This window comes from Aotus nancymaae, unplaced genomic scaffold (assembly GCF_030222135.1).
Source record: "Aotus nancymaae isolate 86718 unplaced genomic scaffold, 86718_ANA_hifiasm-v0.15.2.pri h1tg000108l, whole genome shotgun sequence".
In the NCBI taxonomy this organism is placed as follows: domain Eukaryota; kingdom Metazoa; phylum Chordata; class Mammalia; order Primates; family Aotidae; genus Aotus; species Aotus nancymaae.
The window spans coordinates 35334903-35362851 of record NW_026988523.1 but is presented as its reverse complement, the minus strand read 5'-3'; the positions used below and the strand labels follow the sequence as shown (position 1 = coordinate 35362851).

Below are 27949 nucleotides of genomic sequence, written 5' to 3'. Positions count from 1 at the left end.
GCAACATAGTGAGACCTCATCTCTACAAAAAAATTGTTTAAAAAATTTATTATTATTATTTTGAGATGGAGTCTTACTGTGTCGCCCAGGCTGGAGTGCAGTGCCGCCATCTCAGCTCACTGCAACTTCTGCCTTCCGGGTTCAAGCGATTCTCCTGCCTCAGCCTCCTGAGTAGCTAGGACTACAGGCATCTGCCAGCATGCCCGGCTAATTTTTGTATTTTTAGTAGAGACGGGGTTTCACCGTGTTGGCCAGGATGGTCTCAATCTCTTGACCTCGTGATCCACCCATCTCAGCTTCCCAAAGTACTGGGATTACAGGTGTGAACCACCATGCCCGGCCCTAAAAAATCTATTATTTTTAAAAAAAGGCAGATGAAAGCTTAGGGCTTGCTTGGAGAAGCTCTACCTTGCCTGGGTGGATCTGCCAGGCCTTGCTGTCTGCTGGGAGCACAGGAAGCCAAAGTCCCAACCTTGGCGGCATTGACTTCTCCTCCATGTACATCCCTGTTTCCTCATCCCTTAGCCTGGGAGACAAAGTGGAGAGAAGAGGGAAGACTGTGTCTGCCTTTGAGCTTTTCGAAGGAGAGCCCCGATGCTGTCTGCCACTAGTCTTGTCCTGTCCTGTCCTTCTTTATTTTTTCTTTTTCTTTTTTTTTTTTTTTTTTTTTTTTGAGACGGAGTCTCACTCTGTTGCCCAGGCTGGAGTGCAATGGTGCGATCTTGGCTCACTGCAACCTCTGCCTCCCAGGTTCAAGCGATCCTCCTGCCTCAGCCTACTGAGTAGCTGGGATTACGGGCACCTGCCACCACACCCAGCCAGTTTTTGTATTTTTAGTAGAGATGGGGTTTTGCCATGTTGGCCAGACTGGTCTTGAACTCCTGACCTCAAGTGATCCGCCTGCCTCGGCCTCCCAAAGTGCTGGGATTACAGGTGTGAGCCACCGCGCCTGGCCCGGCCCTGTCTCTCTTTAACAAAAGTGACTGAGATCTAGGAAGACAGTGGAAGGAAGTTTGGGGTTGATCTTCTGACTTGCAGAGGAAATCCTCAGGGTCTACGCTCAAAGGAAATAAGAGAGAACGGCTGCGAGCCCTTCAGGAGGAGGGGGAAAGGAAAAACAAGAAGAGACAGAAGGTTCTAAAGCTCTGACAAGGAAGAGGATTCCGAGTAGGGGCCAGGGTTCTGCTGAGACCCCATGTCTTGGTGTCCATGCATTCTTCCTTGCTTCTTTGCTTCCTTCCTTTTCTTTCATTTTGAGACATGTATTGGGTGCCTGTTGTATACCAGGTATTGTGCTAAGGGCTTTCATGTTCTTTATTTACTTACCCTTGATGTAGCAGTAGTGTGGATGAAGGTGTGTAGCAAGAAGAACTTCCCATGGGATTTGTGAGAAAGAGAGAATGACTCTAGGGCTGAGTGTGGTGGCTCACACCTGTAATTCCAGCACTTTGGGGAGCCCGAGGCAGGAGGATCACTTAATCCCAGGAGTTCGAGACCAGCCTGGGCAACATGGCAAGACCCTGTCTATACAAAAAATATTAAAAATTAGCTGGGCATTATGATGCCTGCCTGTGGTCCCAGCTGTTTGGAGGACCGAGGTGGAAGGATCACTTGAACCCGGGAGGTTGAGGCTGCAGTGAGCCATGATCGTGCCAGTGCACCCCAGTCCGGGCAACAGAGTGAGACCCTGTCTCAAAAATAAAAGAAAAAAAAAGAAAAAGAATGACTCTAGATGCTGGAGAGCAGAGGACTGAACCAAGCAGGAAGGGCCTCTGAGCACTAGGGTAGGGGTTGTGGATTATGGAGTAATGGGCTCTTTTTCTTGGTGGACGGATTGCGTCTTGGAGGTAAAGGGGTGCCCTACTTAGGTGTGGGTAAATGGGAGACCAGCGTGATTATCTTTAGAATACCTGGAAAAGAGTAGGACAAAGAACCAAACAAGCCCACTTACTGCATCTCTGGAGCAGGCATCCCTGGGAAGCAGGCCCTGTGTCCTTCCATCCTCAGAAGACTGGGCCCTGGGGCGGGCACGGCCACCTCCGGGACAATAGCACTAGGCAGTGCCAGGGCCGCTTGCTGCTGGGCAGTGCCCGTGCTGGGATGTGCTGCTGCTGTGGCTGCTGCCCGCTGCTGGCCCACCTAGAGCAGGGGTCACTTCGAGAGAGGGTGAGTGTTGGGAGGTGGAAGAGGCAGGGCCCAGAGTACCAGGGCTCTCTATGGAGCATCGATGCCAGAGAGGGGAAGGGACACTAGAGAACCTGTTCTCTGGCTGCCCTAGTCCTCTTCCTCCCTTTGCCACTCCATCTGAGCTGGTGGGGCAGATGAGTGTTTGTGGCTGCCATAGGGGGTAGGGGGAGGGCAGAGGTCAGGTGTGGAAGAGGGTACTTATAGCAGCATTGGGGAGAGCGGCAACATTGCCCATTCTGGAGTGACCCTGGTCCAGCCATATTTTTCTTGTTAATACTATTTTCAGCTTTTATTTATTTATTTATTTATTTATTTTTAATAGAGACAGGAGTCTCACTGTGTTGCTCAGGCTGTTCTCAAACTCCTGGCTTCAAGCGATCCTCCCATCTCAGCCCCCCGAAGTGCTGAGATTACAGGCGTGAGCGACCTCGCTGGCCTCTTACTTTTAATTCAAATGTGATAAATTCTCAAACTTTGGATTTGTGTCATAGAGAAGGCTGGAAAGGCAGGAGAAGAGGAGAAAAGAGAGAGTGTATGGCAGTGGGAAGAGGTATTTGGACTTGGTCTTTGAGATCCTGGGAGGTTATTATTCAGAGGTGAATTTGAACTTCTTTTTTTTTTTTTTTTTTTTTTTTTGAGACGGAGTTTCGCTCTTGTTACCCAGGCTGGAGTGCAATGGCGTGATCTCGGCTCACCGCAACCTCCGCCTCCTGGGTTCAGGCAATTCTCCTGCCTCAGCCTCCTGAGTAGCTGGGATTACAGGCACGTGCCACCATGCCCAGCTAATTTTTTGTATTAATAGAGACAGGGTTTCACCATGTTGACCAGGATAGTCTCGATCTCTTGACCTCGTGATCCACCCGCCTCGGCCTCCCAAAGTGCTGGGATTACAGGCTTGAGCCACCGCGCCCGGCCCTGAACTTCTTTTTTTTTGAGATAGAGTCTCAGTCTGTGGCCCAGGCCGGAGTGCAGTGACCCAATATCGGCTCACCACAACCCCCAACCTCCCAGGTTCAAGCGATTCTCCTGCTTCAGCCTCCCAAGTAGCTGGGATTACAGGTGCCCGTCACCACGCCCAGCTAATTTTTTGTATTTTTAGTAAAGACAAGATTTCACCATGTTGACCAGGCTGATTTGAACTCCTCACCTTAGGTGATCTGCCCGCCTTGGCCTCCCAAAGTGCTGGGATTACAGATGTGAGCCACTGCGCCCAGCCTGAATTTGAACTTCTAAAGAGCTATGATTTGGCACGAGATAGGTGGAGGTTAGACCAAAGGGAGCATTTTCTAGTGGTCCAGGTAGGTAGGTACTGGAATAGAAAAAAGGAGGCCAGAACAGTTTAGAGATCTGAGTTTGAGACCAGAGGCAGCTCAGCTTCCTGAATAAGCCTAGGTAGAGGAGCAGCTGGCCTGCGTGAGGAGGAGAGGAGGAGAGGCCGTGGGCAGGAGACAACAGTGGTGGAGAAGCAAGGCTGAGAAAGGGAAGGCAGAGTGGGAGGAGCCCAGGAAGGAGACCCTGAGAGGAGAAGGGAGGAGGAGGAGGGGGAGGAGGAGGAGGAGGAGGGGGAGGAGGGGAGGAGGAGGGGGAGGAGGGGAGGAGGAGGGGGGATGAGGAGGGGGGAGGAGGAGGGGATGAGGATGGGGGAGGAGGAGGGGGGAGGAGGAAGAGGAGGAGGGGGAGGAGGAGGAGGAGGAGAAGAACAATGGATGATTGGGGGTGGGGAGGATGCATGAAGGGAGAAGGAAGAAGAGATTGACCCAAAGACCTCTGGGCTCTGCACATCATCAGGCAAACCTGGAGCTTGGGAGGAAAGGCAGGAAAGAGAAGGATCTTGGGCCACCAGGAAGCTCTGAGACCCGAGGCACTGCAGCCCCATGCCCTCTGTCCCTGCACTGTTGACTCAGCCCCTACACACTTCCCCTTTCTACCCTTTTCTGCCCTGACCACCAGGCCTGTGAGTCTCTACCTCCTCCACCTCTCAGCTGCTAGCATGGCCTGTGCTGAGTCAGTACTGGTCTTCTAGAGTCTGGGCTGAGTGCTCCCCAGTGAACTGTAATTCTCTGTCCCCAGCCCAGAGCCTCCGTCTTGGGACTTCTACCCTCAGCCATCCAGATCCTGCTCTTTGATTTCTGAGAGCCTGGCAAACCTTGGAGGGAGTGGTCTTGTCAATTTCTACTCCTGCTCCAAAAGCGGAGGGAAAATCTAGAGATCAGAGGTCACAACTGAGGAAGGTCCTAGAATAGTGGGAAGAGTGATACCCCCGCTTCTCACCTTCTCAGGCTTTTTGGAAAGCACAGGGGCTTGAGGAGGGACAGATTGGAGGTCAAGGAGAATGACTCGACTTGCAGAGGCAGGGGCACTGGGGGAAATGGGAGACAGCAGAGACGGGAAAGGCTGGCTCGGAGGCTCCGAGGAAGGTGTGCGCCATCTGTGGAGACCAGCGCTGAATGATGGAGGGTAGATCTCAGAAAGGACTTCCTAGGATGGGAGAGCCCAGTTGAGTGAGGAGAAAAAGAGGACTCTCCTAGATTTTAACTCTGGAAGATAGTATGAGAGGGATAAAAGTTAGATTGCAGGAGAGATTTTCTGCCAAAAGCAGCCGAGATGGCTGGCTGAGCTTCCTTACTTAAATATCCCAGAATGGAGGGGTGACCCAAAGGCTCCTGCCCTTGCTTTGAGGTTATGAGGGGACGTGCTGCCTCCCAGACAGGCCCGTGTGCCTTGGCTGAGGGTTGGCGAAAAGAGCTAGAGGTTTGGGATCCTGACCTCTGGCTTGGGGGTGGCAGGCGGAGGCATTCTGCCCCCTTCAGCCAATCTAATAAGGGGATCTCCTGCCCCCCCCCCCCACTGTGACTACCACGGAGACAGCGGCTCCAACATCGGTTGTCATGGTTATAAGAGGAGCTAACTCCCATAGATTGGAAAGCGCTGGTGAGCTGGCACCCTCTGCTTCGCCTGCTCTCCCCTCCTCTCTGCGCATCTTCCCCCTAGCACAGAGAAGAGAGTACAGCAGCTCGGGGGCGAGCAGAGCTAGGGCTGGGAAGGTGGAGTGAGGACGCAGAGTCCTCGAGCCAGGGAGATGAGTGGCAATAGGAGGCAGCCCAGCCGCAGGGGCCAGGTAGGTCAGGGACCCAGAACCCATCTGGGCTGGCTGCCCCAGAGCCCGGCCTGGTAACTCCTGGACAGCTGCCTCTGATACCCAGTTGCAGGCTCTGCTTTAGGAACTGGTGTCTTTCCAGCATCCTCAGGCTGGCATTTCTTCCTTGCCTCTGCCCCCAGCCTGTCTCTCTGGACTCCAGGCACCCTGGCATTTTCCAGCCTCACTTCCTCTCCCTCTCACCCCTTCTGCAGGCCCGGGAAAAGGAGAAGATGAAGGAAGCCAAGGATGCCCGCTATACCAACGGGCACCTCTTCACCACCATCTCAGTTTCAGGCATGACCATGTGCTATGCCTGTAACAAGAGCATCACAGCCAAGGAAGCTCTCATCTGCCCAAGTAAGTTGTTTGGACCCTAAGAGTCACCCAGACTCAGTGCCCACTGACCCTGATCTTTGCATCTGTTTTTTTCTGCCTGGACCCATGAGGGTCACTCTTCTCTCTCATCCCCAGCTGGGCCCAAATGCCAGGGCCAGATGCTTGATCGCTTGCTCCCTGTCCTCACGCTGAGGGGTGGTGGCTGTTGGAATATGGCATAAGCCGGACTATCTGGGAATGTGGGGGAGGGGAGGCTGGGCTGGCTCCCCTTGCAGCTGTCATCCACCGGGCACCCCTCTTGCTCCCCGAACAGCTGCTAAGGGTTAGGGGAACTGATTGGAGAAGGAGCAGGAATGTTGCATGTGTGGAGGGAGTGGGGTGGGGGGGGTGATAGAGGAACTGGGTGGAAAGCTGCCAGCCTTGCAGCTGGCTCTGCCCATCTTCCTGGGCAGAGCTGGGCATTCAGGACTTCACAGTCCCCTTGCCCCTTCCTTTCTATTGACTATGGGTGGAGCCTGAAACCTCTGATGTTTCAAGCAGAAGATGGGATTAGGACCCTTCATCTCAAATTTCTAGTCTGACTACACAGTGAGAAAGAGAGAATGCAGCAGGGATGTGTGTGTTGGGGGCAGGGATTAGAATCCCTGCCCTTCATCCAGATCTGAGTGTAGCCCTGTCTTTAGGGAGTATAAGCCAGGAATTATTTCCTTCCCCAGGATGCCTATACAGAGGGCTCCTGCTGCCCCCTCTCCCTCATTTCCTCCTGAAGTTATGGCAGAGATGCCCCTGATTAGAGCAGGATTGTGGGTATTGTGACCTGCTACTGAATAGTTGACAAAAGCTGTAGCCTGTAAATCCCTATGGAACTTGGGGAAGGTACCCCCAGAAAGAACCAGTGGAGCCTCCCTGCTTTCCTCACTATTCAACTTAGAGTTGTGAGGATGAGGAGGGAACCCCAATCTAGCTCCCTGTAGAGACCTGACAAAATTCCCAATCCGGAAGCTTGTTACCAGGGGAACAGGGGAGGCGGGCAGCACTATTTTGAGAGCAGGTGGAAAGCGGAGGTTCGATCCAGAGACACTGAGTGTTGGGGGTGGGAGAAGGGAGCTCCAGAGGGGTGGGGGCAGCTGCAACCTCCACTTCTGTCTGCCCCCTCTGCTCCACCCTGTTTGCCTTGTATTTGTGGAAGTGAGCATGGTGCTGGGTATTGTCTGAAAGAGTTAGCAGAGTTTCCGGTGTTGTTGGATGGGGGAGGGGAAGCTGGAGAGGGCCCGGAGCTGAGGGCATGTCTGGGAAGGGCACGGCTGGGGCCCCAGTGCCTAGGCTTGGCGATTCTTCCTTTCTTCTTCTCTCCGACCCCATGGCAAGGTGGGGTGGAGGATGGCGGAGAAGCAGATGGAGTGTGGGAGCTGTGGATTTGCCTGAGTTGGGGGAACAGGACTCTTGGGCCTGGAAGGGAGAAGGCCAGGCTCGGTGGGGAGGGTTGGGGCAAGGCAGGGCATGTCCCCTCTCTGCCACTGGAGCCATCAGCCTTGGAGCCGCTGAGGCCCAGCCGGAGTCCAGGGCATGTGGTGCAAGGGAAGGAGCATGGCCCTTGGATTCAGGCCTGCTGGAGTGTAAACCCCAGCTCTCCCACTGGCTGTGTGACCCCTGACAGATGATTTAGCCACTCCAGGACAGGTTCCTCATACATGATATGAGGATAACTGGACCTCCCTCCACGGGTGGTTAGGATTAAGTAAATGTGGAAGCTTGACTATGATAAAAGCTCAGGGAATGTAAATTTCCCCTCTGCCCCAGCCCCATCCCGGCTGCCTCTGTGCCATCTTCTGTTCTGTGGGAGTCCTCTCTTTCATCTGCCATTCACAACCACCTTTGTGCTTCTTGAGCTCATCTCTGGCAGCCAGTGACCCCCGCTCTCCTCTGGTCCACCCCTCAGGCCACCTTGGGGTCAGGATTGCCCATCCCACCTGATTGTTTAATTTCATTCAGCACCTATACCCCCCTCACTTCATTTCCTGCTTGAAGGAAGAGGGAGGTGGGAGGAGGGGGACTGGGGTGTGGTAATGGCCCAGAAGTCTGGGAAGGGGGGAGAGTCCCTGAGGACTGTGTGGCCAGGAGGAGATGGGTGTCTGCATGTGGGTGTGTCCCCTCCTGTACCACCCGGCCCTCCCTTCACCCTCTCTACCCCACCCTCCCAGCCTGCAATGTGACTATCCACAACCGCTGTAAAGACACCCTCGCCAACTGTACCAAGGTCAAGCAGAAGGTGAGACGGCAGGGAGGGCAGAGGGCTGGGGGAGAGGGTAGTGAGTGTGCGGTACCCTCATGCCTTTTCCATTCATTCCCTACCCTGTGTTTCTCACCACCCCACCTCCTCACCATGGGGCAGGGGGCAGCCCAGACCCTCAACCCCTGGCCTCGCGCCCCACGTAGGCCAGGCCTGTTGCTGCAGACATGTCCCTGCAGCGCTGGGCTCAACCACCCTGATCCCCTTAACCACAGTGCCAGGTTTCTCCTAAGGGGGCCGGCCACCTAGCTCCTGCCCCACGCCTCCGGGGTGATCCTTGGGTGACGGCCATTCTTGGTATCTCTCTCCTGCTCTCTCACAGCAACAGAAAGCGGCCCTGCTGAAGAACAACACTGCCTTGCAGTCCGTGTCTCTTCGAAGTAAGAGTGAGTAGTTGGGGAGTGGAGGAGGCCCCCAAGCCCCTGAACCCCAGGCTGCTTAACACATGGGCTCTGCTGCCCCCCTAAGGTTGTTCCCAGGCACAGCACCTTCCTCTTCTCAATTAGAAGCAGACAGCGGGGCCTAAGGGATGGCGCAGACTCTTGGACTCAGAAGCAGGACAGGAGAGTCCAAATGGGAATGAGGGCTGGAGATGGGTGGTCGCCTAACCCTGGCCACAACCTGTATTTTTATCAGTTATTTACACTGCATTTTGGGAGCGTTCGTGGCAGCTGTCAAGTGTCAATTCAGACAGCTTTGGTGTAACAGAAAGAGCATGGCACTCAGGTATAAAGACCAGAGCCTCAGTCCCTGCCCAGCCATCAGCCAAGTTGCCCTGTACAAGTCTTTTTGCCTTTCTGAGCTCCCGTTTGTTCATAGGCTCATGTCAGGGAGGAGATAAGTAAGAAAAAGCTCTTTGTGAACATTAAAGTATTGCACCAATGTAAGGTGGCATCATTATCATCTTTCTTGACTAGAAGGGGCTGAGGTGGAGTGAGAGGATGCCTCATTCCTCATTAAGGAGCCTGGGAGGCCTCAGTCCTGGAAAGCACCAGAATGTGATGTTTACCTGCTGGGTCTCTCTCCCTCACAGCAACCATCCGGGAGCGGCCGAGCTCAGCCATCTACCCCTCCGACAGCTTCCGGCAGTCCCTCCTCGGCTCCCGCCGTGGCCGCTCCTCCTTGTCTTTAGCCAAGAGTGTTTCCACCACCAATATTGCTGGGTGAGCCTCTCTTTGGGGAAAGGGGCAGGCAGAGACTGTGGCAATGGAGACCAAGGGGTGCTGAGAGGTCCCTTTCCATCCCTGAGTTCAGAACTGTAGACAGATGAGTAAGGAGAACTTAGGGGGACTGCCTTTTGGATCCTGGCTTTGGTTCCTACCTGGGAAAGGGTCTCTTGCCCGACTGGGGGTGATGCAGACAGCCCTCACTTTCTTCAGACATTTCAATGATGAGTCTCCCCTGGGGCTGCGCCGGATCCTCTCACAGTCCACAGACTCCCTCAACATGCGGAACCGAACCCTATCAGTGGAATCTCTCATTGATGAAGGTGAGCAGGCCTGGGCCCCAAGGAGCCTTGAGGAAGATGAAGAGGGACTGGGGATGAGAGGCTGGTGGGAGTCGCCTGGGAAGGGCGAGGAGGGAAGGGATCTAGAGAAGGGACAAGGACCCAGGGAAGGGAACTCAAGACCTCTGAGTTGCTTGCCCTGCACATGTTCAGGTGCAGAGGTAATCTACAACGAGCTGATGAGTGACTTTGAGATGGATGAGAAGGACTTTGCAGCTGACTCCTGGAGCCTGGCTGTGGATAGCAGCTTCCTGCAGCAGCATAAGAAGGAGGTGATGAAGCAGCAGGATGTCATCTACGGTGAGCCAAGACCAAGACTGCCCTGGTCTTCCTCTTCCTTCACCTGGTCCTGTTTATCTGTGTCCTGTGTTTTTTTTTTTTTTTTTGAGACTGAGTCTCATTCTGTTGCCCAGACTGGAGTGCAGTGGCATGATCTCGGCTCACTGCAACTTCCACCTTCTGGATTCAGGCGATTCTCTGCCTCAGCCTCCTGAGTAACTGGGATTACAGGTGCCAGCCACCATGACTGGCTAATTTTTACATTTTTAGTAGAGATAGGGTTTCACCATGTTGACCAGGCTGGTCTAGAACTCCTGACCTCAGGTGATCTGCCCACCTCAGCCTCCCAAAGTGCTGGGATTATAGGTATGAGCCACCATGCCCAGCTGTGTCCTTCTTTCTGCCAGCCCCTACCTCTGAGCCCCTACCTTTCCCTTATATCTTCTTGGCCTCCAAGACCCTGCCCAGTATCCCACAGGTTGCCCAGTAGGCCCCCGCCTCTTGATGCTGTTGGTCTCCAATGCCCTCTTTATCCCTTCTTTTTTTTTTTTTTTTTTTTTGAGACGGAGTTTCGCTCTTGTTACCCAGGCTGGAGTGCAATGGGGCGATCTCGGCTCACCGCAACCTCCGCCTCCTGGGTTCAGGCAATTCTCCTGCCTCAGCCTCCTGAGTAACTGGGATTACAGGCACGCGCCACCACACCCAGCTAATTTTTTGTATTTTTAGTAGAGATGGAGTTTCACCATGTTGACCAGGATGGTCTCGATCTCTTGACCTCGTGATCCACCCGCCTCGGCCTCCCAAAGTGCTGGGATTACAGGCGTGAGCCACTGCGCCCTGCTTTATCCCTTCTTTATCTCAATCTTCAGTCTTTACGCTGTGCTTGTTCCACGCCTAACACCGTGCTGGAGGCTGTGGGAAGCCTCAGCATGTAGAAGACATATGGTTCTTGCCCTAAAATAGCTCACAGCTTGAGATGATAAGGTGTAAAGATAAAAAATGGAGCTGGGCGTGGTGGCTCATGCCTATAATCTCAGCGATTTTGGGAGGCCGAGGTGGGAGGATCACTTGATGCCAGGATTTTGAGACCAACCTGGGCGACAAAGCAAGACCTCTGTCTTTAAAAAATACATATTTTTTTTTTTGTAATTTTTTTTTTTTAAGACCATGTTGGTCAGGCTGGTCTTGAACTCCCGACCTCAAGTGATCTGCCCACCTTGGCCTCCAAAGTGCTTGGATTACAGGCGTGAGCCACCACGCCCAGCCTTTAAAAAATATTATTAAAAACTAGCAGGTGTAGTGGCGTGTGCCTATAGTCCCAGCTACTTAGGAGGCTGAGACAGGAGGACTGCTTGGGCCCAGGAGTTCAAGGCTGCAGTGAGTTATCATTGTGCCACTACAGCCTGGGCAACAGAGCAAGAGCTTATTTCTGGGAAAAAAAAAATAATAAGTTTTTTAAAAGATAAAAATGATTAGAAGATGATCTAACATCATAATAATGCAGAATATCAACCTGGAAGGGACCTTGGAAACCTCACGTGAGTCGTGAGGTCCTTATCCTAGGGCCCTGCCAGTTTCAGGCAAGCCAGGATAGAGGCCAAATGTCCCTCTGTCTCCCACAGAGCTAATCCAGACAGAGCTGCACCACGTGAGAACACTGAAGATCATGACCCGCCTCTTCCGCACGGGGATGCTAGAAGAGCTACAGTTGGAGCCCAGCGTGGTCCATGGCCTGTTCCCCTGTGTGGACGAGCTCAGTGACATCCACACACGCTTCCTCAGCCAGCTGTTAGAACGCCGACGCCAGGCCCTGTGCCCTGGCAGCACCCGGAACTTTGTCATCCACCGCTTGGGTGATCTGCTCATCGGCCAGGTGGGAAAAGGCAGGACCCCTGGGTGACATTCATGGAAGGAGGTGTGACTGGGTTGCGTATTTCTTGCGTCCAAACTCTAGGGGTTGGAGGGGAGCCAGGGAAAGCTGGAGAGACAGGAAGCCAGTCTGTTGGGCAGGAGGCCAGAGGTGTGTCCAGTGGGTACAGTGTGGCTGTGGGGGAATGCTGACCTAGACTTGCTCCACCAACTTCTAGTTCTCAGGCCCCAGCGCGGAGCAGATGCGGAAGACCTACTCAGAGTTCTGCAGCCGCCACACCAAGGCCTTAAAGCTCTATAAGGAGCTGTATGCCCGAGACAAACGCTTCCAGCAATTCATCCGGGTGAGCCGACCTCTCCAGATCCCACGTTCATGGCCCAAACCCACCCTCCCTGACTCGTGGGGGCAGTGCTGGTGAGCCACACCCGCATGGAGGTCAGGCATTGACCACCCGTGCGGACCGTCTACACGTGGATCTCATCAGCAGTAACTCTCAGAGTGCTAGACCATGTTGCAGTTTCCCAAGTACTTTTCACTCCTTCAGTTGGTCCTCACTACAGACCTGTGGCTTTGCTATCCCCATTTTCCAAACGTGTCACCTAGGCCAGCGTGAGGTAAATACATGGCCATGGCAGGGCCAGCACCAGAGCTCAGGTGCCAGGCCTTTCCGTTGCCCTCCCCTCTGGCCCTGAGCCCTGACTCCTCCCTTGTAGAAAGTGACCCGCTCCACCGTGCTCAAGCGGCACGGGGTACAGGAGTGCATCCTGCTGGTGACTCAGCGCATCACCAAGTACCCGGTGCTGCTCAGCCGCATCCTGCAGCATTCCCACGGTGAGTAGGCAGGCCCAGGAGGGGGCCACTGGGAGACGGCCACCTGGGGCGAGGAAGGACTTGGGATGACCACAGGAATGGTGGGGTGGGTGTGGAACCCTGGGCAGCCTCTAAAGGTGGAATCAAGACACGATGGGAACTGGGGTGTGAGTGTAGCTGGCTCAGCCTTCCCCCGTGCCAACCCCCGGTGCCAGGGATCGAGGAGGAGCGTCAGGACCTGACCACGGCACTGGGGCTAGTGAAGGAGCTGCTGTCCAATGTGGACCAGGATGTTCATGAGCTGGAGAAAGGGGCCCGTCTGCAGGAGATCTACAATCGCATGGACCCTCGGGCCCAGACCCCAGTGCCTAGCAAGGGCCCTTTTGGCCGAGAGGAACTTCTGCGGCGCAAACTCATCCACGATGGCTGCCTGCTTTGGAAGACAGCGACGGGGCGCTTCAAAGGTCAGACCTGCTGAGCAGACTAGGCAGGAGTTGAGAGTCAGATGGAGAGTGGGAGATGAGATGCCTGCAGGCCTTAGAATCAGCCTCTCTTTATGCAGCCCATACGACAGTGAGACTCAGCGGGAGAGAAAATTGGGGTCTCTCTGGCAGCAAAAGTCGGAATTCTGCAGTTAACTTTATGGACCATACAGGGCCTTCCTTATCAGTATTTTCTCATTTCTTCGGTTCTTGCGTGTCCAGAGAGCTACCAGTTTTACTGAGGAAGACAAAGACACTCTCAGACTGGAGGACAGGATCAGTTGATTCCCCCAGCTGGAATCCCAGCTACCAGGGATGGAAGTAAGCAGGAGCTTGGGGAGTGCAGCCAGAGGAGGCCCAGAAAGGGGGACTGAGCCTTTGAAGGACAGGCAGGGAAGAGAAGAGACAGCAGAGCAGAGGGGGAAGATCAGGGGCCAGGGCACACTTTCCCAGGCTCGCTCTCCAGAATTTGTCCGCACTGGCAAAGTCTTTCCTGCCTAAATCAAAGCAAGAGGATAGCAGGCCTTGGCTTTGGGGGTCAGATGTAAGGGACAAAAGGAAACTGTGATACCTGAGGCCAGAGCCTGGCTGAGCCTCTGTACCCATGTCATGAAATCCCTGCTCCCTGGGTTTAGATACCATCAGTCTTCACCAGCCTCTTTCCTTTATCCCTTTCTCTCCTTCCCAACCCTCCCACACAGCAGCTAAGAATATAAACCATGGGAGATTAAAAATAGCAAGGCTGGAGAGCGTTATTTCTGAAGCATTTAGCAAAAGCCCTCCCCTTCTGTGTGCCCACAGTTTAGTAAAATCCCCAAGGGCAAAGGGTGAGTGTATGTTTTCTCTCTCTCTCTCTTTTTTTTTTTTTTTTTTAGAAACAGGGTCTCGCTTTGTTGCTCAGGCTGGGGTGCAGTGGTGCAGTCATAGCTCACTGTAACTCAAACTCCTGGGCTTAAATGATTCTTCCGCTTTAGACTCTTGAGTAACTGGGTCTACAGACGTGCACCACCACACCCAGCAAATTTTTAAATTTTTTGTAGAGACAAGGTCTTGCTATGTTGCCTAGGCTAGTCTTGCTCAAACTCCTGGCCTCAAGCGATTCTCCTGCTTCAGCCTCCCAAAGTTCTGGGATTGTAGACCTGAGCCACTATGCATGGCCTTCTGTGTTTCCTTGATTGTGACATCCACATTTTTTTTTTTTTTTTTTTTTGAGACGGAGGCTTGCTCTGTTACCAGGCTGGAGTGCAGTGGCGCCATCTCAGCTCACTGCAACCTCTGCCTCCCCGGTTCAGGCAATTCCCATGCCTTAGCCTCCTGAGTAGCTGGGACTACAGGCGCTCACCACCACGCCCGGCTAATTTTTTGTATTTTAGTAGAGACAGGGTTTCTCCATGTTAGCCAGGATGGTCTTAATCTCCTGACCTCGTGCTCTGCCCACCTCAGCCTCCCAAAGTGCTGGGATTACAGGTGTGAGCCACCGTGCCTCGCAAACATTCAAGTTTTATGGAATTGACCTTTGTTTCCTCCTTCAGTCTTGGAGTGCTGACCCCGTAGGATCTGAGAGCTTGGAGTGTGAAGCAGACAAATTGAAGGAGGGGCCTGCTGGGGTTGACAGAGTTGGATGGGTGAGGGATGGTCTTTCAGTCCTCTGTGAGAGGAAGGAAACTTTCTCCCTCCCTACCAAGCTCAAAATTAGAAGTGGGAGCATGCCAGGACAGGGAGAATTTAGGTCAGATAGCAAAAAGATCTTCCATTAGTTAGATATTAGAAATGGAATTTAAAGGCTAAAAAGTGTGGTCCGGGCTGGGCGCGGTGGCTCACGCCTATAATTCCAGGGAGGCTGAAGTGGGCAGATCACTTGAGGTCAAGCATTCCAGACCAGCCTGGCCAAGATGGTGGAACCCCATCTCTACTAAAAATACAAAAATTACCTGGGTGTGGCAGTGCTTGCCTATAGTCCTGGCTACTTGGGAGACTGAGGCACGAGAATTGCTTGAACTTGGGAGGCAGAAGTCAAAGTGAGCAGAGATCGTGCCACTGCACTCCAGCCTGGGCAACAAAGCGAGACCCCACCCCCAGCAAAATAAAAAATAGGCCGGCAGCAGTGGCTCACGCCTGTAATCCCAGCATGTTGGGAGGCCAAGGAAGGCAAATTACTTGAGGTGTCAGGAGTTTGAGACCAGCCTGGCCATCATGGTAAAATCCCGTCTCTACAAAAATTTAAAAAATTAGGCCAGGCATGGTGGCTCACACCTGTAATCCCAGCACTTTGGGAGGCCGAGGTGCCGGATCATGAGGTCAGGAGTTGGAGACCATCCTGGCCATGGTGAAACCCCGTCTCCACTAAAATACGAAAAATTAGCCAGGCACGGTGGCGTGCGCGCCTGTAGTCCCAGCTACTCAGGAGGCTGAGGCAGGGGAATCACTTGAATCTGGGGGACGGAGGTTGCAGTGAGCCGACATCATGCCACTGCACTCCAGCCTGGTGAAAGAGCAAGACTCTGTCTCAAAAACAAAAATAATTAGCCAGGCATTCTGGCGCGCTCCTTAATCCCAGCTCCTTGGGAGACTGAGGCAGGAGAATCGCTTATATCTGGGAGAAGGGAATTGCAGTGAGCCGAGATCACTGCATTCTAGCCTGAGTGACAGAGCAAGACTCCATCTCAAAACAATAAAATAATTAAATTAAAAATAAGTAAAAAATAAAAGTGTGGTCCCTTTTGCTCTGGGAATTCTTACGACTCTCACAAAAATCTTCGACCCTGTCACCCAAAAAAATACACGTGAGTTGTGTTTCTGTGTAAAACTATTTACACAACTTCAGAAGGTTTACAGAGCCCCTGAAACCTGACATCCCAGGGCGTCTGTAGGCTCTAGGTTAAGAAACCTGAATCATTCAGGCAAAAAGCGTTTTCTGTAGAGACACTGAGGGACCCCTATGGTCCCTGCTAGCCCACAATGCTGTTTTGTCTGATAGCACATGAATCTTTCTCTACCCTGCACCCTCCCCAACCATTTTTAAGCTGTAAGAAGAGGTGGCTGGGTGCAGTGGCTCACACCTGTAATCCCAGCACTTTGGGAGGCCGAGGCTGGTGGATAAACCTGAGATCAGGAGTTTGAGACCAGCCTGAGCAACATGGTGAAACCCCATCTCTACTAAAAATACAAAATTAGCCGGGCCTGGTAGCTCATGCCTGTAATCTCAGCTATTTGGGAGGCTGAAACGGGAGAATCGTTTGCACTCAGGAGGCAAAGGTTACAGTGAGCCAAGATCATGCCATTGCACTCCAGCCTGGGCAACAAGATGTCTCAAAAAAAAAAAAAAAATGGGTAGGGGTGAGAGGTCTGAAAAAGTGGAAACAGCCAGTGGGAAGAAAGGCCAGGAAGAGGGAAATGGGGAGCTCTAACCTGATGGGATAAGGCTGGTCCTTGGGAAAGAGGAAAACAGCTGCTCAGACCGTCTAGTGCTGACTCTTCTCCCAACTTCATCCCCTGCCAGATGTGCTAATGCTGCTGATGACAGATGTGCTGGTGTTTCTCCAGGAAAAGGACCAGAAGTACATCTTTCCTACCCTGGTGAGACATTCATTCTTCACCTTTCTCAGCACAGACAAGTACTTTAGGCCCTTCTTGCTTTCCTGCCCAAGCCCATGAGAGCTCTGGAGTCCCCCAGAGTCAAACAGCTATTACTGTTACTATTGCCGCAATATTAAAAAAACAAGGCGGGGCACGGTGGCTCACGCCTATAATCCCAGCACTTTGGGAGGCCGAGGCGGGTGGATCACGAGGTCAAGAGATCGAGACCATCCTGGTCAACAAGGTGAAACCCCGTCTCTACTAAAAATACAAAAATTAGCTGGGCATGGTGGCGCGCGCCTGCAGTCCCAGCTACTCGGGAGGCTGAGGCAGGAGAATGGCTTGAACCCAGGAGGCGGAGGTTGCAGTGAGCCTAGATCGCGCCATTGTACTCCAGCCTGAGTAACGAGTGAAACTTCATTTCAAAAAAAAAATAAGCCGGGCGCGGTGGCTCACGCCTATAATCCCAGCACTTTGGGAGGCCGAGGCGGGTGGATCACAAGGTCAAGAGATCGAGACCATCCTGGTCAACAAGGTGAAACCCCGTCTCTACTAAAAATACAAAAATTAGCTGGGCATGGTGGTGCGCGCCTGTAATCCCAGCTACTCGAGAGGCTGAGGCAGGAGAATTGCTTGAACCCAGGAGGCAGAGGTTGCGGTGAGCCGAGATCGCGCCATTGCACTCCAGTCTGGGTAACAACAGTGAAACTCTGCCTCAAAAAAAAAAAATAATAATAATAATAAAAGACAAGAGCAGCTCACAGGTATTATTACTGTGCACAGGCACTTGTACACCTGTGGGAAAAGATTATTTTCATCCTCATTTTATAGATGATGAAAGTAAAACTTAAAGTTGGTTAAATAATTTTCAAGGATCACACAATTTCTAAGTCTCTTCTGGCAGGCACCAGTGCCTGGGCTCTTAACTGGTATTGTAGGATGATTCTTCAGTCCTCATCCAGAAGGATTGAAGGCCTAAATATTCCAATGGTCAGGATTCCCAGGCTTAATCCTTCCTTTCCCCTGACTGGCAGGACAAGCCCTCAGTGGTATCACTGCAGAATCTAATTGTACGGGACATTGCCAACCAGGAGAAAGGGATGTTTCTGATCAGCGCAGCCCCACCTGAGATGTACGAGGTGCACACAGCATCCCGGGATGACCGGAGCACCTGGATCCGAGTCATTCAGCAGACCGTGCGCATGTGAGTGTCTACCTGCCGCCTGCATGTGCTTATGGCCTCAGGGTACCTGCAGCATCAGATCCCAAACACAGCACTCCCTGGGAAGAGAATCAAGCATTCACAGTGGGGGGAAGAGGTTGAGGGAGAGATGAAATGGCCCAAGACAGGAAAGGTCACCTATGTTTTTATGTCCTGTAAAGTCACATTTTATACATTGCACATCTTATACACTGCCAACCTCAACTACCTTTCAAATGCAGCGTGAGTTGACAAGCAAAGGAGTACTTTGAGCTGTCACATGGTGGCATACCTGCCAGCCAGCAGTACAATTTCAGCAGCATTCACATCTGCATCTGTAGGCAGAGGGCTGTTATTTGGATTGTATTGCATTTTATGTTTATTTTTCTAAAAATGAATGAAAAAGAGGATAATGAAAGCCTCGATACTAGAGAGGAACAAGTCTCATAAACAAACTCAACACAATAGAAGCAAGAAGGAAATCAGTGTGTCAAAGCAGCAAATCTTTAGCTTCTATTGGACACACATTAGATTTGAGGCAGTCAACTATGTGTCTAATTGTGATGAAAAAAATACCAAGTAAAGCACAGGTAAGATGTTTAAAATGGATTCTGGAAGATTATGCCTTAAGAGTGAATTCTAATTTGGATTTTTATAGTCCTTCCTTCCTTTCTTCCTTCCTTCCTCTCTTTCCTTCCTCTCTTCCTCTCCTTCTCTCTTTCTTTTGATGGAGACTCACTCTGTCGCCCAGGCTGGAGTGTAGTGGTACGCTCTCAGCTCACTGCAACCTCTGCCTCCTGGGTTCAAACAATTCTCCTGCCTCAGTCTCCCGAGTAGCTGGGATTACAGGCGCACAGCACCACATCTGGCTAATTTTTGTATTTTTAGTAGACAGGGTTTCACCATGTTGGTCGGGCTGATCTTGAACTCCTGACCCCGTGATCCCCATGCCTCAGCCTCCGGAAGTGCTGGGATTACAGACCTGAGCCACCACGCCTGGCCTCTTTTTTTTTTTTTTTTTTTTTTTGAGACGGAGTCTTGCTCTTTTGCCAGGCTGGAGTGCAGTGGCATGATCTTGGCTCACTGCAGCCTCCATCTCCCGGATTCAAGCGATCCTCCTGCCTCAGCCTCCTGAGAAGCTGGGTCTACAGGCATGTGCCACCATGCCCGGCTAATTTTTGTGTTTTAGTAGAGACGGGGTTTCACCATGGCCAGGATGATGTCGATCTCCTGACCTCATGATCTGTCCTCCTTGGCCTCCAAAAGTGCTGGGATTACAGGCGTGAACCACCATGCATGGCGTTTTTTTTTTTTTTTTTTTTTTGAGACAGAGTCTTGCTCTGTCACCCAAGCTGGAGTGCAGTGGTGCAATCTCAGCTCACTGCAACCTCTGCCTCCCAGGTTCAAGCAATTCTCCTGCCCCAGCCTTCCGAGTAGCCAGGGCTACAGGTACCCACCACCATGCCCAGAAAATTTTTCTATTTTTAATAGAGACTGGGTTTCACCATGTTGGCCAGAGGTTGGTCTTGAATTCCTGAACTCAGATGATCCACCCACCTCAGCCTCCAAAAGATCTGAGATTTAGAGGTGTGAGCCACCACGCCCAGCCAAGACTTTTATAATTTTTCTTTAGCTTTCAGGGAATCAGTTCTCCTCAACTTTATAATTTGTAAACTATTGTTTTTTAACTCCTGCACTGTAGACTTTTGAAAAAGTTTTTTAGAAATGCATATAAAAGGCCAGGCGTGGTGGCTCACACCTGTAATCCCAGCACTTTGGGAGACTGAGGCCGGTGGATAACCTGAGGTCAGGAGTTCAAGACCAGCCTGGCCAATATGGTGAAACCCCATCTCTACTAAAAATACAAAAATTAGCTGGGTGTGATGGTGGGTACCTGTAATCCCAGCTACTTGGCTGAGGCAGGAGAATCGTTTGAACCTGGGAGGTGGAGGTTGCAGTGAGCTGAGATCGTGTCACTGCACTCCAGCCTGGGCGACAGAGCACAGAGCAAGGCTCCCTCTCAAAAAAAAATGCATATAATATAAAAGTATGAAATTGCAGGCCGGACGTAGTGGTTCACGCCTGTAATCCCAGTACTTTGAGAGGCTGAGGCGAGTGGATCACTTGAGGTCAAGAGTTCGAGACCAGCCTGGCAAACATGGTGAAACCTCGTGTCTACTAAAAATACAGAAATTATCCAGGCGTGGTGGCACAAGCCTGTAATCCTAATTATTTGGGAGGCCGAGGCAGGAGAATCACTTGAACCCGGAGGGTGGGATGGAGGTTGCAGTAAGCCAGGATTGTGCCACTGCATTCCAGTCTGGGCGACAGAGTGAGACTGTCTCAAAAAAAAAAAAATTATGAAATTGCCTATTCCAGGAAAGCAGTTCAAAATAACCTGTCCTGTTGACGGTAGATCAGTAGTGGCTTCTTTATGAATAATATTAATATTTATAACCGTGGCCAGGCACAGTGGCTCACACCTGTAATCCCAGCACTTGGGGAGGCTGAGACGGGTGATACCAGAGGTCAGAAGTTTGAGACCATCCTGGCCAACATGGTGAAACCCCATCTCTACTAAAAATACAAAACTTAGCCAGGCATGGTGGCTCATGCCTGTAGTCCCAGCTGCTTGAGAGACCAAGGCAGGAGAATTGCCTGAACCTGGGAGTAAGTGGCTGCAGTGAGCTGAGATCACGCCACTGCGCTCCAGTCTGGGTAATTGTGGAAATTATAGTTAATAATATTGTAATTGATTTATTGAGCTTCTGTTATGTTCAAAGCACTTTAGCATTTCATTTAATCCTAATGAAAAACCTATGAGGAAGATGTTACCTTCATTTTTCAGATGAGGAAATAGAGAGGTTACCACCTGGTAAACAGTGGAGCCAGGATTTGAATCCTGTTTGCTTGATGCCAAAGCCTGTACTTGACCCTCTGCACTGTGCTGCCTTTCCAGGCAACCTTTGGAGAGATACATATGAGTAAACACAGATAATCAGTGCTAAGAAAAGGGAGAAGGTCAGCGGGCGTGGTGGCTCACACCTGTAATCCCAGCACTTCAGAAGGCTGAGGTGGGCGGATCACCTGAGGTCAGGAGTTCGAGACCAGCATGGCCAACATGGCGAAAACCCACCTCTACTAAAAATACAAAAATTAGCCAGGCGTGGTGATGCGCACCTATAATCCCAGCTACTCGGGAAGCTGAGACAAGAGAATTGCTTGAACCCAGGAGGCGTTTGTAGTGAACTGAGATTGTGCCCTTCCACTCCAGCCTGGGTGACAGAGCAAGACTGTCAAAAAAAGAGAAAGAAAAAGAAAAAGGAAAGGAAGAAAGGGGAGATGGTCAAAACTGAATAAAGCTAGGATGTGAGGCTGAAGAGTCTTATCAGAAGAGGGAAGCATAAGACATGTTTGGGAAGGAGGGAAGGCTGGCTGATTCTGGTCTATAACCTAGCTTCTGTCTCCCAATGGCGTGCAACCTGTTACCCCTCCAGATGCCCATCCAGGGAGGACTTCCCCCTGATTGAGACAGAGGATGAGGCTTACCTGCGGCGAATTAAGAGTAAGTCCACCCACAATGAGCTCATTAGTAATTTATGATACATTCACACAATGCAATATCATACAACTATTAAAAAGATGAGATGGCTCTGTGAAGGCTGGTGTAGATCCACAGCTGAAACATATTAAGTGAAAAAAACAGGGTTTAAAACAGTGTAAAGTGTTTACTACCATGTGTGTAAAAATAATATGGAAGACCAAGACTGGGTGAGTAACTTTTTCACTGTAAGGCCTTATATTAGTTAGGGTATGATTGAACTGCTGTACAAAAAGACCAACAGAAATCTTCTCTTCCTTAAAAAAGGAAGTAGATTAGTCGGGTGCAGTGGCTCGCACCTTTAATCCCAGCAGGATTTGGGAGACAGGAGGATCGCTTGAGGCCAAGAGTTCAAGGCCAGTCTGGGCAACATAACATACCTAGCAAGACCTCGTCTCTACAAAAAATTGAAAAAAAAAAGCTAATATGGTGGCATATGCCTGTAGTCCTGGCTACTCGGGAGGATGAGGCAGGAGGATTGTTTGAACCCAGGACTTCAAGGCTGCCATGCACTATAATTGCACCACTGCACTCCAGTCTGGGTAACAACAAAAAAAAAAAATCAAAAAGGTGGAAGATTATTGCTCTCAACATAACAGTACAAAATGGGAAGTGCAGAGTAGTGGAGCAGCTCTCCTATCTTCAACATGAAGTTTCCATTTCTATGTCATGTCTGAAGTGCCCCTCTAGCTCCCACTGTCACACTTGTATCACACCTAGCAAGGAGGAGTAAAGGAGCAGAGTTTATACCCATTTCTTTTTTTTTTTTTTCTTTTGAGACAGGATCTCACTCTGTTGCCCAGGCTGGAGTACAGTGGCACAATCTCGGCTTACTGCAACCTCCACCTCCCAGGTTCAAGCGATTCTCCTGCCTCAGCCTCCTGAGTAGCTGGGACTACAGGCACCCACCACCCCTCCCAGCTAATTTTTGTGGTTTTGTTTGTTTGTTTGTTTGTTTGTTTTTGAGACGGAGTTTCGCTCTTGTTACCCAGGCTGGAGTGCAATGGCGCGATCTCGGCTCACCACAACCTCCGCCTCCTGGGTTCAGGCAATTCTCCTGCCTCAGCCTCCCGAGTAGCTGGGATTACAGGCACGCGCCACCATGCCCAGCTAATTTTTTTTGTATTTTTAGTAGAGACGGGGTTTCACCATGTTGACCAGGATGGTCTCGATCTCTTGACCTCGTGATCCACCGCCTCGGCCTCCCAAAGTGCTGGGATTACAGGCTTGAGCCACCGCACCCGGCCCTAATTTTTGTTTTTTAAGTAGAGATGGGGTTTCACCGTGTTCGCCAGGCTTGGCTCGAACTCCTGGCCTCAAGTGATCCGCCCACCTCAGCCTCCCAAAGTGCTGGGATTCCAGGTGTGAGCCACCGCCCCTACCTATACCCATTACTTTTAAGAGCAAATCTGGAAGACTCATACCCATTGTCCAGAATGTAGTCACGTAGTGATACAGCCATGTGCAAGTCAGGCTGGAAAACATAGTTGTTAATTGGGCAGCCATGTGTGCCCAGATGAAACTTCTGTACATTTTCTTTTTTCTTTTTTTTTCTTTTTTTTTTAGACAGAGTTTCGCTCTTGTTACCCAGGCTGGAGTGCAATGGTGTGATCTCGGCTCACCGCAACCTCCGCCTCCTGGGTTCATGCAGTTCTCCTGCCTCAGCCTCCTGAGTAGCTGGGATTACAGGCACGCGCCACCACGCCCAGCTAATTTTTTGTATTTTTAGTGGAGACGGGGTTTCACCACGTTGACCAGGATGGTCTCGATCTCTTGACCTCGTGATCCACCCGCCTTGGCCTCCCAAAGTGCTGGGATTACAAGCGTGAGCCACCGCGCCCGGCCCCACTTCTGTACATTTTCTAATTAAAGAAAGATAGGAAGAATGAACACTGTTGGACAACCTGCAACCCCTGCCACAAAACCTTTTTTTTTTTTTTGAGACAGTCTTGCTCTGTTGCCCAGGCTGGAGTGCAGTGGTGTGATCTCGGCTCACTGCAACCTCTGCCTCTGGAGTTCAAGCAATTCTTGTACCTCAGCCTCCTGAGTAGCTGGAACTACAGGCACGTGCCACCACACCTGGCTAATTTTTGTATTTTAAATAGAGATGGGTTTTTGCCATGTTAGCCAGGCTGGTCTTGAACTCCTGGTCTCAAGTGATCCACCCACCTGGCCTCCTAAAGTGCTGTGATTATAGGTGTGAGCCACTGCACCTGGCCAACAAAAAGCTTTTTCTTTTTCATAAATGCCAAAATAACAAAATTAAGTCTTGCCACACTGCCCCACCCTACCCTCTCCCCAAGGGCTGCCCTCTCCTGGCGCTCCTGCGTACCCCCAGGCCTTCTCATGTGCTCACTTATTCCTTATCTACAGTGGAGTTGCAGCAGAAGGACCGGGCACTGGTGGAGCTGCTTCGAGAGAAGGTTGGGCTGTTTGCTGAGATGACCCATTTCCAGGCCGAGGAGGATGGTGGCAGTGGGATGCCCCTGCCCACCCTGCCCAGGGGCCTTTTCCGCTCCGAGTCCCTTGAGTCCCCTCGTGGCGAGCGGCTGCTGCAGGATGCCATCCGAGAGGGTGAGGGAGCGCCCAGGGAAGAGTCCAGGCTCAAGGACTCACCGTCACAGAATTTAGACATGTGACTAGACACAGACAAACACAGACAAGTGGGATACCAACCCCATAGACCATAAACAGCCCTGCATGCCTCTTTTGGGCCCGTTCCTGGGAAAGGCAGGGGAGGAGGTGTGTCCTTGCTGTTGCTCCATATCGCTCACGCCGCATGGACTCATGCTGCCCCGTAGGCATTTACTGCCCTTGAGCTCATAAGTGGTTGTGTGAGTGAAGCTCACTGGCAGTGGAGCCAGTGCAGGAGGCATTCCCCTGGATGCCCGAGTGCCCCATGTGTGGGGGTGAATGGCATTCCCCTCAGTCCTGCGTCATTCCTGTCCTCACCTCTTCCTCTTTCCCCACAGTGGAGGGTCTGAAAGACCTGCTGGTGGGGCCGGGAGTGGAACTGCTCTTGACACCCCGAGAACCAGTCCTGCCTTTGGAACCAGACAGCGGTGGTAACACGAGTCCTGGGGTCACTGCCAGTGAGTGCCAGGGCAGGGAACCAAGGTAGTAGGTGGGAGGGGCCAAAATGAGTGGGGTGGTGACAGGTGTTGAATGGTATCAGGGCCCCAGGGAAATGAGTCAGCCATCCTTTTCTCCTTCTCAACAGATGGTGAGGCCAGAACCTTCAATGGCTCCATTGAACTCTGCAGAGCCGACTCAGACTCTAGCCAGAAGGTAGGTCCTCAAGGGGTTCTGGGATTTGGCAAGAGGGTGGAAGAGGGACAGCTTCTCCTCAACACAAAGCTCTCAGGGGCAGGCACCCAGGATTTGTGTGCCTGAGGACTTCCCATTCTTGCCCATTTCTGCAGGATCGAAATGGAAATCAGCTGAGATCACCCCAAGAGGTGAGATGGGAACTGATGGTACAGGAGACTGAAGGGAGGGTGTTCTCAGTCTGAGAAGTTAGAGCCCAGTATGGAGTGGGGCGGGGAAAGCGTCTACATTCAAGTACGTCTCCAGATCCTACTGTCCCCGCACCCACCCTTGTTCAACTTCTGGGCAGTTCTCCCATCCTAAAGCTGGGGCCCTGTTCCCACCCTGTCTGTCCTCAGGAGGCGTTACAGCGATTGGTCAATCTCTATGGACTTCTACATGGCCTACAGGTCAGTAGGACAAGGACTTGAATGGGGAAGGGGAGGAGCCAGGCTAGAGATGCCTGTTTAGGTGGGGCATGGTCATCCTAACAGGCCTTTGTAAATACCTCCCAATCCAGGCTCTCCAGGAGTGATGACCTGGGCCTCAGAGGGTGAGGGTGAGGGGTAGAAGAGCACAGGGTTTTTGATATACCCTTCTGCCGGCATTCTACCCCCAGGCAGCTGTGGCCCAGCAGGACACTTTGATGGAAGCCCGGTTCCCTGAGGGCCCAGAGCGGCGAGAGAAGCTGTGCCGAGCCAACTCTAGGGATGGGGAGGCTGGCAGGGCTGGGGCTGCCCCTGTGGCCCCTGAAAAGCAGGCCACGGAACTGGCATTACTGCAGCGGCAACATGCGCTGCTGCAGGAGGAGCTACGGCGCTGCCGGCGGCTAGGCGAAGAACGCGCAACCGAGGCTGGTAGCCTGGAGGCCCGGCTCCGGGAGAGTGAGCAGGCGAGGGCGCTGCTGGAGCGGGAGGCCGAAGAAGCTCGAAGGCAGCTGGCCGCCCTGGGCCAGACGGAGCCACTCCCAGCCGAGGCCCCCTGGGCCCGCAGACCTGTGGATCCTCGGCGGCGCAGCCTCCCTGCAGGCGATGCCCTGTACTTGAGTTTCAACCCCCCACAGGTAAGGTGGCCTGCAGTGGTAGACGGACCTGGGGTGGACGTAAGGGTCTATTGAGCCCAAAAGAAATTGGGCCATTAGGGATTTGAGCCCAAATGCAATCAGGCAGCAGACTTGAAGGATATTGAGATACCGGTTGGAGAACTGAAAAGAAATGTAGATGGGTGCAGGGGTGGAGGAGACTAACTCAGGTGGTGGTGCTGATCAGAGGTCAGTTGGTGGTGATCTCCTGAAGGGGAGTCATGGGTGAGCCCCAGTGGGGAGAGCTGCTGCCTTCAGCCAAGCAGAGCCTGCAGTCTTCACACTGCTCAGTCCCTGGCCTGCTGTTCTTCCTGCCCACTGTCCACAGCCCAGCCGAGGCACTGACCGCTTGGATCTGCCTGTCACTACTCGCTCTGTCCATCGACACTTTGAGGACCGAGAGAGGCAGGAATTGGGGAGCCCCGAAGAGCGTCTGCAAGACAGCAGTGACCCTGACACCGGCAGCGAGGAGGAAGGTAGCAGCCGTCTGTCTCCGCCCCACAGTCCACGAGGTGAGACCTTGGCGGAGACATGGACCAGAGGTAGAGTGCAGCCTGGGTACGGGCCTTTGGGCTGTGGCTTCCAAATGGGCCCTAACTGACCTGTGAGGCTTGTAGTAACTCTAGGGAGGGACACTGAGAGGACTGTTTTGGCTGATGATGAATGGGTGCTGGAACTGTAGGAAGCAGAGTGTGGGGGCCTCTCTCCTCCAACTGGTTGGTGATTCTCAACCTTTACAAGTAGAAATACATTTTAAAAAAAAAGAAGCACGGTGGCTTATGCCTGTAATCCTAACACTTTGGGAGGCCAAGGCAGGAGGATTGCTTGAGCTCAGAATTTTGAGACCAGCCTGGGCAACATAGTGAGACCGCCCCTCATCTACAAAAGAATTATTTATTTATTTATTTATTTTGAGACAGAATCTTGCTCTGTCGCCAGGTGCCAGGCTGGAGTGTAGTGGTGCAATCTTGGCTCACTGCAACTTCCACCTCCCAAGTTCAAGCAATTCTGCCTCAGCCTCCCCAGTAGCTGGGACTACAGGCACACACCACCACGCCCAGCTAATTTTTGTATTTTAGTAGAGACGGGGTTTCGCTATGTTGGCTAGGATGGTCTCGGTCTCTTGACTTTGTGATCCACCCTCCTTGGCCTCCCAAAGTGCTGGGATTACAGGTGTGAGCCACCGTGCACTGCCTATTTTTATTTTTATTTTACTTTTTTATTTTTATTTTTTGAGACGGAGTTTCGCTCTTGTTACCCAGGCTGGAGTGCAATGGCGCCATCTCGGCTCACCACAACCTCCGCCTCCTAGGTTCAAGCAATTCTCCTGCCTCAGCCTCCTGAGTAGCTGAGACTACAGGTGCGCGCCACCATGCCCAGCTAATTTTTGTATTTTTAGTAGAGACGGGGTTTCACCTTGTTGACCAGGATGGTCTCGATCTCTTGACCTTGTGATCCACCCGCCTCAGCCTCCCAAAGTGCTGGGATTATAGGCGTGAGCCACTGCGCCCGGCCCTATTTTTATTTTTTTTGAAACCGAATCTTGCTCTGTTGCCCAGGCTGGAGTGCAGTGGTGCAGTCTCAGCTCACTGCAACCTCTGCCTCCCAGGTTCAAGCAATTCTCCTTCCTCAGACTCCTGAGTAGCTGGAATTTCAGATGCTCGCCACCATAATCGGCTAATTTTTGTATTTTTAGTAGAGATGGGGTTTTACCATGTTTGTCAGGCTGGTCTCAAACTCCTGACCTTGTGATCTGCCTGCCTCAGCCTCCCAAAGTACTGAGATTACAAGTGTGAGCCACCATGCCTGGCCTATTTTTTTTTTAATGGAGTCTCGCTCTGTCACCCCAGCTGGAGTACAGTGGTGCAATCTCAGCTTACTGCAACCTCCACTTCCGGGTTCAAGTGATTCTCCTGCCTCAGCCTCTTGAGTAGCTGGGATTACAATTGTGCGCCACCACACCTGGCTAATTTTTATGTATTTTTTAGTAGAGATGGGGTTTTGCCATGTTGGCTAGGCTGGTCTTGAACTCCTAACCTCAGGTGATCCACCCACCTCAGCCTCCCAAAGTGCTGGAATTACAGGTGTGAGCCACTGCACCCGGCCCCTCAAAATTGTTTTAATTAGCCAGGTGTGGTGGTGTGCACCTTTAGTCCTAGCTACTCGGGAGAGTGAGGTCAGAGGATCACTTGAGCCCAGCAGGGTGAGTTGGCAGTACTCCGTGATTGCGCCAGCATGGGCGACAGAACACAGACCCAGACACAGGATGTTGCTCTGACATTTT

The 27949-nt window shown here is 52.0% G+C and overlaps 1 protein-coding gene across 10 annotated transcripts in view; it reads left to right on the top strand.

The window, feature by feature from the left end:
• The window catches only part of ARHGEF2 (Rho/Rac guanine nucleotide exchange factor 2), a 67679-nt gene that overhangs the window by 33105 nt on the left and 6625 nt on the right, over positions 1–27949 (top strand). For 6 of the 10 annotated variants that reach the window (XM_021667334.2, XM_012449861.3, XM_021667331.2 and 3 more), the window contains 20 exons: positions 5539–5683; positions 7864–7931; positions 8275–8338; positions 8986–9115; positions 9332–9441; positions 9613–9759; positions 11361–11611; positions 11826–11951; positions 12322–12439; positions 12634–12882; positions 16400–16476; positions 17511–17680; positions 21175–21242; positions 23652–23852; positions 24251–24370; positions 24499–24566; positions 24701–24736; positions 24944–24994; positions 25204–25647; positions 25994–26207. In XM_021667334.2, coding sequence (XP_021523009.2) covers positions 5539–5683; positions 7864–7931; positions 8275–8338; positions 8986–9115; positions 9332–9441; positions 9613–9759; positions 11361–11611; positions 11826–11951; positions 12322–12439; positions 12634–12882; positions 16400–16476; positions 17511–17680; positions 21175–21242; positions 23652–23852; positions 24251–24370; positions 24499–24566; positions 24701–24736; positions 24944–24994; positions 25204–25647; positions 25994–26207 — 2857 coding nt within the window. Of the gene's footprint in view, positions 1–5142; positions 5306–5538; positions 5684–7863; positions 7932–8274; positions 8339–8985; positions 9116–9331; positions 9442–9612; positions 9760–11360; positions 11612–11825; positions 11952–12321; positions 12440–12633; positions 12883–16399; positions 16477–17510; positions 17681–21174; positions 21243–23651; positions 23853–24250; positions 24371–24498; positions 24567–24700; positions 24737–24943; positions 24995–25203; positions 25648–25993; positions 26208–27949 lie in introns of those variants that run through there. The other 4 variants (XM_021667333.2, XM_012449867.2, XM_012449866.2 and 1 more) reach the window with 3 other exon arrangements.